Below are 12791 nucleotides of genomic sequence, written 5' to 3'. Positions count from 1 at the left end.
AAGTTTTATGCATGATCATTATCGTAAATTGTGTGCATGACAGTTTATTCTTCCACCAGATACATCTCATTCAAGCATGTTCGAGGACTTGTTTTTTCATCTTAAAGCAAATTGAAATTTCTCCTCTCATTTCTTTGAGAGATGGGTTGGATTCATGTATAGATGAAAAGTTTGTTTGCTTTTTTTGTTGGCTAAGAAAAAATCATGTTGGTGTTTATAGTTTAAAGATAGGGGAGCTCATAGCCTTAATTAACTCAGAGAAGAGAAAGAAATAGAGAGTTTTATTAAGAGTTTACACTTTTTTTTTTTTATATAAGTAAGAGTTTACACTGTTGATAGGCTAGGAAATGTTTGTGTTGACTGTTGAGGCATCTAGTTCTTTGGGATGTGAAATCTTTAGCTGCTTTCTGTTTGTTAGTTTTACTGCTAGCTTGTTCAGGGCACTGAGATGGGATTTTGGTGTCACATCAACCTTTCCCTTCCTTGATAGTCAGAAAATGTATAATAATTCAAGATATAATAACTCAAAATATAGCTTTTTTCGTTGAACCATATTTTATATTCATAAAAAACCAGGAATATGAAGGAATAACTATAGAAAAGTTGAGAAAGAAATGTTTTTGCTCCTCAAAAGACTTTTGTTTCATTCTACTTAGTACATGCTGTAATTTAGATTTGCTTTCACGATGAATGAAACTGGTGAATTTTAGAGCTCATGTGAACTACTAATTAAACCCTAGCACCGTGGCAAAGGATTAGGAATGGTTTGGAGTTTAATCCTTTATCATTGACCCAGAAAAATGGAGATTGTGCATGGGTTTGGAGGAAGATTCTTCATTTAGGAGGCATTATTGGACCTTTATTGAATGCTCATTTGTCTAGCAGAGTATGGAAGAATATTTTGAGCGAACGTTTGATCAATAGAGATACATAGGAATGGAATGATGAGCTCAATTAGACAGTAAATTCATTGAAGGGTAAGAGTGACCATTGACCAATAAGAGTGGTTTTCATTGATCTAACACACAAAAAATTAATTTTTGGAACAGAAATTATTTGTATGCCGACCATTGATCAACAAGAATAGTTTTTCTTTGATCTTATAGAAACAAAAAATTATGTTTCTCGATGAAGCAGCTTGATAGGTTTATAAAGGCAAAAATGACAAAATACAATTTTTTTTTTTTTTTTTTTTGAATATTTTATAGACTATCATCCTCTCTAGGGTTTTATCTTTTTTTTGAAGGGGAGGGGGCTGCGTCAGCATCACGACCCCATACAGACAAGTGTTTTTCTTTTATTGTCTTTCAAGTTTCAACTAAATATTTCTAGGCTATCAAGAAATGATTGGAGTTACTTATAAAAAAAAAAAAAAAAAAAAAAAAAAATAAAAAAAAAATAAAAAATAAAAAATGATTGGAGTTTAAGACCGTGAGTAAACGATAGTGTAATTAAAGCCCCCTTTTTTTCTTTTCTATTTTTCAAGGCATTTTACAACTGGGCTACTACTACCTTTGACTTTTGTGTTTTTAGCTTATATATATATATATATATATATTTTTTTTAATATTTTTTCTTCTAGTTAGGTGTTTTTTATTTTATTTTATTTATTTATTTATGGTTTTTTGTTTTATATATATATATATATATATATATATATATATATATATATATATATATATATATATATATATATATACTTTCTGCTTACTTGAATGGGGCATTTGCGACTTTTTAATAAATTTGCAATTAAAAAACATATTATAGGCCGTCGCCCAACAAGATGTCCATGCGACCTCAATAGTGCATATTATTTTTTCTTTGATGCAATGATTTGGAAAATCATGAGAAGGAAATCCAAACACAAGGCTTTCATTTGGCCATAAACACAAATCTTGGAAAATGTTTCTATCTTCATTTACTTTTCCACCGGCTAAAACAACAGTCACAACAACATCTAAATATATATCTACCTACGCACCTGAAGTCCCCCCTATATGTATTTCTCTCAGTAGTCTATTACTCTTCAGACTCTAGTTCTAAAAAATTGGAATAGCTATAAGATCCTAACAAAAAGATCACCGAAATAGCAAAGACAGATCACAGATCAATCTCCCATCTCCCAGATTTACAAGCCTAGCCATATATACAGTTATAGACATATCGGCAGAACACGAAAGCTGCACCAGTATGATGCTCAGCCCAATGCACAATTCACATTCAATGATCTGCATATCCATATGTGAAGTTCACACCATCTGAAAATCTGCAAAGATACAACTAGGATTAACAACCATAAAGGACACTAATGGGACTAAATTGGAATCAGGTGCAAGAATATTGCAGCACTAGATATAGGTTTGCCAGAATTAATCTTCTTATAGGTCAACAGTAACATTCTCCGCAGAAATTTCAGGAAGTAATGAACAAGAATGAGCAGTGTAGAAAACAAAAACAATATATACATATAAGAGAAGAGAGAAGCATATATGCTTTGGGTTTGGAAAATATGGAGCAGATGGGCATCAATTCATGATTGAAAAAATCGAGACGGGTGGCATCACCCCTTGGAAAAACAGTGGAATAAACTGCCATTAACCAGTGGTGCATTGCATATGTAGAGGATTGTATAAGTCTTTTCATGGTGTGAAGTAATAATAAAGACATCCGACATGTAAACCACGTGAGTTGCATATAGGTGTCTGTCCAAAATACCAGCTAAGCTCTCAGAAGTTAACTAAAGAGTAAGTCCTAAGTTTTAAAAGGATGGAAAAAATAGCATACTTCCCAACCTTAGCTTTTTGACAGGATGCAATGCAGCATCCTAACTATAATATCCCAAGACTCAGGATGCTGACACAGTTAAGTTAAAGGGCAAACATAAAAGAAACTTTTAAGAGAACGCTTTACCAAGCACGAAGTGTTCCACATTTCAATGCGCTCATTGCTGCTTTGGCAAAAACCTGAGCTGCTTCTGCTTCAGCTTCAGCTGCTTCAGCTTCCCTTGCTGCCTTTTCAGCCTCAGCGATAGCTGCTTCCGCTTCTGCAACTGCTCGTGCAGCAGCTGCTGCAGCCTCTTGTGCAGTCATACCCTTCATCTTTGACAGCTCTGCTTCGACCTGGGTTCTTGTAAGGATGTTGATCTCTCTCTTTTCTGCTCTGGAAGAATCCTTCTGCCTTTCCTCCAGGAGTAACAAGGAAGAGCTTCTTCTTTTTTCAGAAGCTGTCGAACCTGGTGCGATCTTGTACTTGTGTTTTATCTGTCAATGCAACAACCACAAAAGGTATCCAATTCTGAGGCATGATCATACTATTTATTTTACTGTAAAATTCTATCTCCATGCTTTATGAACTTCTTACTCAAATAGTAGTTAATGACCATCACAAACATACCTACACATGCATGTCACAAACATCAATTTTCATGTCATCACCGAATAAGACAATATAATCCTTTCTGCCTATGTACATCATTTAAAGTTTCTTTAAACCGTTTTCTGCAGCACAACCTTTCAGGAACATCCATGGTTATTAAAATGTTTTATCACCTAAATATCTCCATCATACAAGATAGATATTTATATAGCCTTCAAACATGATATGTATCAAATTTAAAACAATTTTCCCAATTTCAGGAACAAATGTTTCAATCAATTAGCTTCATCGGCTCATTAGTTTCCACAGACAACTGTTGGTTCGTTTTCCCTATCATTGTTACACCAATACTTGACGGATTGAGTACCTTGATCAATCTTCCATTTGCTGTCATATTTTTCAACTTTATGGACAATAGTTTCTTGAGATTTGGTGGTGCCCAGTATCGCTCCTACGAAAAAAGAAAACCAATAATGTTCAGAATAATTTCCAACACAAGCTTTGCAAGTGTTTCTAAAATTCCTGAACTGAACAGTTCATCTGAAGTTGGGTGAGATTCTCTGATGCTTTCTGACAAAACTGATAAAATATTTCATGAAATTTGATGCGACTTTCAATAGTCGAAGACAATTTATAAGCAGACTAATAAAAATATTAATATCATCAAAATCTGCTGGATACCAGCTAGTTTTGATTGGCAACTAACATCACCGCAGTGTTGGATCTAACAGTAAAATAGTAGCAGCAATCATGTTATAATAGTGTTTCTGTTCTGTTAAAAGAATCGTGCTTAAAAGAAAGTCATTTGCATTCACACTGCAACTGTATAAAAACCAATCTATTAGAAAGAAGTGAAGGTAGAAAAGGAGATCTGCTCAAGAAAAAAATTGAATATAAGGTCAGTACAACTTATAAGCATTACAAGCACTAGATGTTTTGAAGTTTGACCACGTATTATTTTGCAAGCATGATGTGCTTATGAAGTCACAGCTGAAAGCTACACAAGTGGAAATACCTCGATGTAAAAAGCAATTGCAGCCCTGTCAGAACCCCTTGGCTCCTTCAAATTGGTAATGGCCTCTAATATAAGCTTATCCAACCTACAGACATGCAAAGGAGGTTCCAACAGAAGAAATTAATAACGTCAAGAAAAACAGGATAACATGGTTCCCTTTACCAGATTCTTATGGGCTACAACATCTGGAGACCTCCGCCTCATATATGGAGGCTTTTTTTTTTTTTTCTTTTTTTTTTTTTAAGGTTTGTAATTTATTAAACCCGCGTCTTTAGCTGTAATAAACTGTAGCATTGATCGTGACGCTGTGCCATTTGCCAAATGGTATAACCATTAAAGACGTAATAAATATTTTCACAACAGATGGTACTTTAGAAATTTAGAAAGGAATGAACAATATGTTCCACTGACCTTTTTCAGTAGAGAAATGAAGTGTGCATTAGAGTTCAGAAAAATAATGAATGGCAGAAAATCTCATACGAACTCAAATGTAGGAGCAATGGTAAAAGTATGTGCTAAATAAACAAATGAGTTTTGTAGTCATAGCAGAAGAGGTACTCTCCATTTCTTCACTCCCAATAACTGGATGTATTAATGAATTACAACATTCCACCATCACTTGGCTACGGTTTGGGAAGAGTCCATGCGAAAAACATAAAGATTAGCATAATTTTGGACCATCTGATATATTTTTTGCCCACAATTTCTTAAAGAAAAGTAACACTAGATTTATATATTTAACTACTAGATCTAAATCAGATAAGTTAAGAATGAAAACTATTTTAGCACATGTCACCATCAAAAGTACCCAAGTTTTACATGTATATATAATATAATGATATCACAAGAGATGTAACCTTGCAAACGGCTCTTTTGAATCAGCAGTCTGAAGTGTTCCTCTAGAAATCGCAAGAGGCTTAGCATCAACAATTTCTGCATCACCTTGATGTACAGTACTCAGAACCATAGTGTTATCAGTAAGTTTTGGGGTTGGTAGATCCCTTTTAAGTGCAAGTTTGGCCTTCTGCCTTGACCCCCATATTGCCGTTACATTTATATTTCTCCATTTATCCTGTCCAAAGAATATAATACTCAACTCAATAAACCCCAACACATAATTGGAGATTGTCAGATGCAACAAACAGAAGCACCATCCATCTTATCAAATTCTAGATATTCAAAGCTGGAAGCTGATCACTCTTTCTTCTAAAACAGATACCTTGAGATCCACATTCGAACGTAGATGTAAGATGCCACTGAACTCCGGGTCTGTTAGTATTGTGCGCCATTTGCCTGCCCCATGTTTAATGACTCCAGCTTTAAGGGCTGCTTCTTCTTCTGCTGTCCATTTTTGCTTAGGAGCACCCATCAACAAACTAAAAAACCCTTCTTGAACAAATTATGAAAAGTTGATCCTGCCGCCTACCAGGACCCATGTACAGAATACAGATAATCAGACAATTAATAGAGATTACCCACATAGATACTGCACATACTTAGATAGCCAACAAAGAAATCTCAACCCAACATCCTGTTTTGAGTGTACATGTAAACCTTCAAGGACCGCAATCACCCAGAAAGAAAAACAAGGGAAAATGAATGATAATATAATTCTCACGAAACATAAAATAAAACCCAACAAATTAACATCCACTACTCCCATATACATTATAAGACTGAGCGAATACGCACAATTTCAACCACAAGTATCAAAGTTTACTCGAAATCAGCTCAGATTGAACGCAATGGGAGATAGATCCTACCGCATAGAAAACTGAAACAACATATAAAAAAAAAAAGCAGAAAAAGTTCATCCATTTGATGAACAAAATATCAGCTTGAATTGATTTGATTAACGTAAGAAACAGACCTCAACAGCCGCAAAAACGTATCAAAATCTTTTGTACCCAGAAATAAACGGACAGATTCTGAGACAATCCAATTCTCAATTTTACATCTGAGGGGGGTGTGGCAGAGAATTAGAGAGAAATAGGTGGGTTTCACGTGCTAATCATTTCGGATTATAAGCCAAATTTTGTTCGAACAGTTGTGATTTTTATTGACGAAATATAGGATTGAAAAACATGGACCTTTCTTTCTTGTCCGAGAAACACAGCTTTATATTGCTCTTCCAAAAAAACCTGCGACCTCTTTTTGAAATTAAAAATGTTCTCTGGAGTTTTGAAAATAGAACTACATCAGTGCTACCGTACAATATTATGCATTAGTGCCCTTTATTTTGCCAAGAAGACTATACAAAACCATATACAGAAGATTGGCTTTTCTTTTTCTTTTTCTTTTTGTAAATAGAGAGTCAGTTTTATATATATTTGTGTTTTTTAAAAACAAGCAAGTGCAATTACAATGTTTTTTAATATTTTTATTTTTTTTAATGTCTTGTTCAATTTATTATTGAGTTTCAATGTATCATTTCGTGAATCAAAAAGACAAGATTGAAAAAACGATAATTAGAGGAGATCAATGTAATTAACTCTAATTTATATTAATTGATTTAATATCTCGCTAGACTTAAACCAACCTATTTTATTAAATTCTTAGGTATTTTTTTTGTACTTTAAAAGGAAAGAAAAAAGAGAATTGACGGGAATACTTTCAAAAAAAAAAAAAAAACAATATGAGAAACAACCATTTACAACCGAGTATGCTCTATATTAAATTCTTAGGTTACCAGAAGTGAAGGTTGGTGCCTTGGTGGGGCAGTTTTCATATATCAAGAACTAAAAGGGGGTATCTTTCCAAAAAAAAGAAGTAAAAGGGGGTACACCAGCAAATTTACCAAAATGCGTTTTAGTCATTTTACGAACTGCATTTAGAGAAGGTAGTGGTTTAGTCGTAGATAGATTCGATGGCGAACTCTGTGCAACGCATCTCGAGCCAAGCGCGTTCTCTACGGGCCACACTAGCGCCATGGTCCAGATCATTCTCCGGCGACGCGTTGGCGGAGCTCCATCCCGGTGAGATCGGCATAGTCTCCGGAATCCCAGATGAACATCTTCGCCGTAGGGTACGACCCTGACCGACCTTCTTTTCCATAGAATTGATTTTTATTTTTTTTATTTTTTATCCATTTTCAAATGGGGCACATTCTTTCAGTGTTTTGAAATTTTTCCAAATGAATCACTTGCTTATTGATATTAGCTAGAGTTTGATGACTTTGTAATTCCAAGGGTTGGGGAATTTCATTTTGCCAAGTTAGCCGATTTTCTGTAGCTTTCGAATATCAAAACTTGAGCTAGGCATGCTTGCGAGCATTTTGGGATTTTTTCTTTTTTTTGGGTTGGGGGGGGAAGGGGGGAATGGAACGTTTATATATGTGTGTGTGTGTGAACGGTTTACGCAAGATCATTAATCAATAATGTAGAAAACTGGTTCGATACAGGCACTCTTAATCTCACAGAAATAAGTGAAAATTGTTGTATTTCCAGGCAGTGGATTGCTATGTATGGATTTCTGGGTGTTAAGAAAGAGTTTAGTTGAATGTTCGATGCGTGCGCGATTAAACTTTTTTTTTTGTTGATTGCTTGTGTACTCTAGCACTACTTGACCGATGTCTTTGGAAGTATGAAGTTGAGGCAATTTCTATGTTGTCATTGTTACTTTTATGTCAGTAGATCTCTGGAGCCAGCCTTTCACTTTATTGAGGACATGTGACAAGTCCTTGGTCCAAGAGAACTCAGGGCATAACTTGAGGGTGACCTGGTGCTTTTTATCACAGGAAGCTGTTATCAGTGGATTTGCATAGTTGCTTGTGTTATGACGCTTTTTTGCTTCATTTGATAATCTCATTGTGTTTAAGATTTTCTGTCAACTTCTTCACTTCAATCTTTACATGCATTGTAGGTTGTCATTTACTCGCCGGCTAGAACTGCGACTCAACAAGGATCTGGAAAAGTTGGAAAGTGGAAGATCAATTTTATGTCAACACAGAAGTAGGTTCTTTTATCTGTATAATTCCTCTTGGTGGAGAAGCCTTTATGGGTTATCACTTCAATCATGAAATCTATTCTCTTTTGCTTCAACAATTTTCTTTGGTGGGAATATTATCTAATGTGATTCATCATGGCTAGGTAGGTAAATAATGTTCGTCGAATGCAAACCTGTTCCCTAGGCTTTCTGCTAAGCAGCCTGAATATTCTCTTAGAAATGATACTTACATATGCTAACAATATGTTGTTCAATCCATGCATAATGACAAGATTGAGTTTTTCCTGAAATTTTCTAAATCATACCAAAATATTTGACATTTACGAGTTATTATATTTCAGTGATTTATTGTCAGTGGTTATTCTTTACTTTGTAAATTCTTAAATTATTTGTGATTTCATGGATTACGAAGTAATTTTAGAATAGCCCTGTACACTAAAATTATTAACTTTTACTCTACAATTTCTTTCTTGAATTCGGGCCAAAGAGGATGCACATGGTTTGCCTGCTTGGGCAACTGAAGGTCATGCCAGCTTAATGGGCAGCACACGTTATAAGTTCCCGTAGCATGCAGTCGAGTCCTTGATATGAATTTTTTAGTTTTCAATTGAACCATAGTTTTATAACCTTGATTACATAATTAATGATTTCTCCCCACCAACTAATACATTTGTAGGTGGGAAAATCCATTGATGGGCTGGACATCCACTGGAGATCCATATGCTAATGTTGGTGATGCTGGACTTGGTTTTGACAGTGAAGAAGCTGCAAAGTCGTTTGCAGAAAGGCATGGTTGGGAATATGTGGTATGTGTTGTTTAACTTTCTGAAAATTTGCTACTGTAAGGGATTTCTTTTCTGGTCTTTGACTCCAAGATCCTTTCAAATTTAATTATTTCAATGTTCATTCTCATACTTTTGTTGCCATCACATGCTTATCTGGTCTTTTTTAGATGTGTGTTTGAGCACACACAAGTTCACATCTCTGAGTTTGTGAGAATTCTGATAAGTATATGGTGGTAGTTGGACATGAAATACGAGTTGCAATTCTGCCTTTTGTTGTTCCTTGTTGAAATATTCAGCTGTTGATAGATATGCATCTGCATGTCTTTCATAATATATGTATCTTATCTTTATTTGTATCTTCCTGCTATGCATATATTGAGGGCATTATGTTCCATTACCTTTTCTATTTTTGAAAGTTGAAATTTTTGTAACTCTTGTGTGTATGTTCTTTTTTTTTTCTTTTTTTTTTTCTTATTTCAGTTTAAAAGTCTTTATGTTGTAATGGGCTTGTAGTATTACTATTATTACTTCTCTTTCAAATTGTTTAAGTTATTGAGTGAAAACCCCATTGATTATTCTTTGATGATTGCACATTTTTTCTTCAACTTCAACTTCTAGTTCCTATTAAACCTATTGACAAAAGTTCTTGAACTCATCTGCAGGTTAAGAGACACCAAACACCATTATTGAAGGTTTGAGATTCTTTCACCTTTTCTTATGAGATTCTTTTATATTTCCATGATCCTACAAATAGCATAATTTGTATCTTTAGAATTATACCGGCAGACTCACAATAGCTGTTGTTTGATTTGATATTGAGATAATGCTTTTGGATGGCCATAAGAATAGAGAACGGTCCCGAAGTTTTGTGAAATTCCAATTACTAGGTTCTAGCTTCTCACTGGTTATAAAGCTCAGACTCGCTGCACACAGTCACTACGGAACAGTTAATGGCATGGTTCTTTGAAATTTAGCCCCCCTTGCAGTCATTTATTCTTGACTAAGACTTTCCTTAAAGATTTGAATTCTCATTACAATTCTTTCTCTCAGTTCATGGTTTTGGTACCTTTTGTTTTCCTAGTATGTTGAACCGTAGAGATGGTTTTGTGATGGCTTTGAAGGTATTATCAGTAGCATAGTGGACTTGATGTTTAGGTGAACTAAGAGGTATGCCTGTCTTTAAGCTCAATCATTTTCCTTATTTGGTTGCTTTTCCTTCGGAGCTCTTCTTGTCTCCTTTTCCTTAGCAGTTCTTTGGGTGTTCTGTTGTATTGAGCATCAACTGGCCTATGTATACTGTCAGTGTTCTAGGCATTGACTCCCCCTCTCTACCTTTATTTATTTTTTCTTTTTCAGTAGTCCTTCTAATGTTGTACTCATCCTTTAATCCATGTTGGGAAGTAGAAGATATTATAGTTCCTGATATGTCCTACTTTGCCATTATGGTTTTGTTGTGATGCACGGATACATGACACATTGAAAGTGAATATATGTTCATCAGTTGATGCAATTTATGAGCACACTGGATTCCATTGAATGCCTTACTCTTTTGGGAGTTCGTATTGTACTGTCATAAGATCTTGTTTTTGGTATGCCTTTCAGAACGAAATCTTTACAACTGCTTAACTGTAAGAAGTTAAGGTCCTGGCCTCCTGGCCTCTACTCAAGATCTCATCAAAATTTATCTCAACATCACTATATGACCTTTCCTTGCATCTAGCTTGTTTCTTTCTCTTTTTCCACTTAGAAAATGATGCTTAATTTGAAAAAGGAGAAAGAAAACACAGTAGAACATCTCTTTTTAAAAGGAAAGCAATGCTTAATTGGTTTTTCAGTTTATGTAATTCTACTTGAAAAATTATTCTCTTAAAGCAGATTAGGACTTTTAATTTGTCCTCTTCCTTTTGTGTTCTAGTGAGTGATTATTTTTTTTATGCTTTTTGATTTTTTTGGGTCCCTGTATCTTTACTCATCAGCCAAAATGTGATTTGAACATTTGATGCTATAACTAATTTCCTAAAAAAATTCTCAGAAATTGTTAAGGTGACATATTTGTGGTAGATTCAACTGTAAATATGGAGGGTGGAAGAAAAATGTGTAGCAACCTTGAGATAGATGGAGCTAGTCATGCAGAACAATGATTTTAGATCCTGTGAATGTGCAAAAAAATTAAAAAGAAGAAAAAGAAAAATGGGCATCGGAGATAATGGTTTCAAACTCAAGTTTATCCTCCAGCCAGGCTCTACTTCCAGGGGTAAATATGTCTAGAATGTTGATTAAATGTAGCCAAATAAAGTTAATGGATTTAGATGGTTATGAGTCAGTGTGTGGCCAGCCTTGCATTGTTGCGTCAACACGTCTAAAGAAGTAACATGATAACGGCTGGCCCTAGTTTACTTTTTCATCTGCTTGTTCAAAATATCCATATCAGCTCTAACTATGCAGAGCCTTTTATGTTCTGGTTGCAGGTGAGGGCATATGCTGACAACTTCAGGTGGAAGGGCCCTCCAAAAGCTGAAGATTGATATATGTCCCACCATCTTTTCTCTTGGTTCTATCATAAAGGCAATGAGCCTTGCAGTTTTCTTTGTAGCACATTTTACCTTGAAAAGTCATTTGTCCTAAATGAGTTCCTTGATGTTAATAAATGGGAGTTATGATATGTACTCTTTTGCATAACTATAGCACATTTACGTTGCACTCCCTGGTGAATTGATTGATTGTGCCTCCATTTTATACATTCAAAGGGGTGTACTGCACCAGCTTCATTGCCTATTCCTCTGTTTGATCATCTTTACCAAGTGGTTCGCAGCCACTCATTGGGGTAAGTTGCTCGTTCTCTGCTTTGTGACTTTTGTATATTTCATTTTCACGTGTTGGCATCAGCTACCTCCTTGAGAAGTCATTTGTCCTACCACACCAGGGGCTGAAAATGCAAAATTGATTGTGAAGATGATTGGAAATTAAGACCGAATGCCACTCGAGCCCAATATCCAAGCTTCACATGCATCCACGTGGTATGAAACCAGTGGCTGAGTTCGACTTCCAAAAAAAAAAATATTGCAATTTGCATTCTTCTCCGTATTAAATAGTGTTCATATCCGGTTAAAGCACGATTCGTATCGGACTTTGTGTCCTTTTATTTAGCGGGTTTAAAATTTGCAATTTAAAAAATAGCAACTTTAAAACTCAGTCAATAAAATCGTGATTTTTATAAATGTAGTTTGTAAAATTGCGGTACCTTCATTTCCGGGTAGAAGTTTTGTATAAATGTATCTACGTGCTATTAAGTATTTTGATTTTCAGTTATTTTACTTCTTAAGAGGTGGAATAGAATAATCCGATTGTATGTAAAGCATTGTATATCCCATAATACGTCTCATTCTTCCACCCTTTTTCCGGAGTCAATTTTGAACTATTGAAAGTTCCTATTGCTCCTTATAAGACTTGTGGAACGACCTGCTGTTGGATTTGATTAATCGCTCTTTGTTGTTCATTTTTGCAAATTCCTAATTGTTCCATAGTATTATAAGCTGAATTAGTCAATATCCTTTTTTGTTACCTGGAATAGTGACGATTGAAATGGGAGTAGCTAACATTTAAAATTGTAGGTTGATCATTTTAAAAAATACATTTTATTGCTTACGAATTGAAAACGTAATTTTTATTTA

General features: G+C 34.9%; 2 protein-coding genes across 2 annotated transcripts; one reads left to right on the top strand and one right to left on the bottom strand.

The window, feature by feature from the left end:
• Positions 1 to 1895: 1895 nt before the first annotated feature.
• On the bottom strand, positions 1896 to 6492 carry LOC133864941 (telomere repeat-binding factor 2). Its single transcript, XM_062301391.1, has 7 exons — positions 6261 to 6492; positions 5610 to 5812; positions 5248 to 5462; positions 4391 to 4475; positions 3743 to 3826; positions 2911 to 3260; positions 1896 to 2266 (listed from the first exon to the last, which is right to left on the bottom strand). Coding segments are annotated over exons 2-7 (885 nt in total). The 5' UTR covers positions 5760 to 5812; positions 6261 to 6492; the 3' UTR covers positions 1896 to 2265.
• Positions 6493 to 7228: 736 nt separating this feature from the next.
• Positions 7229 to 11893, top strand: LOC133864913 (NADH dehydrogenase [ubiquinone] iron-sulfur protein 4, mitochondrial). The gene is made up of 5 exons (XM_062301354.1): positions 7229 to 7415; positions 8252 to 8340; positions 9012 to 9141; positions 9783 to 9812; positions 11589 to 11893. The coding sequence occupies exons 1-5, from the start codon at positions 7257 to 7259 to the stop codon at positions 11643 to 11645; spliced, it is 465 nt and encodes a 154-aa protein (XP_062157338.1). The 5' UTR covers positions 7229 to 7256; the 3' UTR covers positions 11646 to 11893.
• The last annotated feature ends 898 nt before the right edge of the window (positions 11894 to 12791 follow it).

This window comes from Alnus glutinosa, chromosome 3, assembly GCF_958979055.1.
Source record: "Alnus glutinosa chromosome 3, dhAlnGlut1.1, whole genome shotgun sequence".
NCBI classification, from domain to species: domain Eukaryota; kingdom Viridiplantae; phylum Streptophyta; class Magnoliopsida; order Fagales; family Betulaceae; genus Alnus; species Alnus glutinosa.
This window is presented reverse-complemented; position numbering and strand designations above follow the sequence as displayed.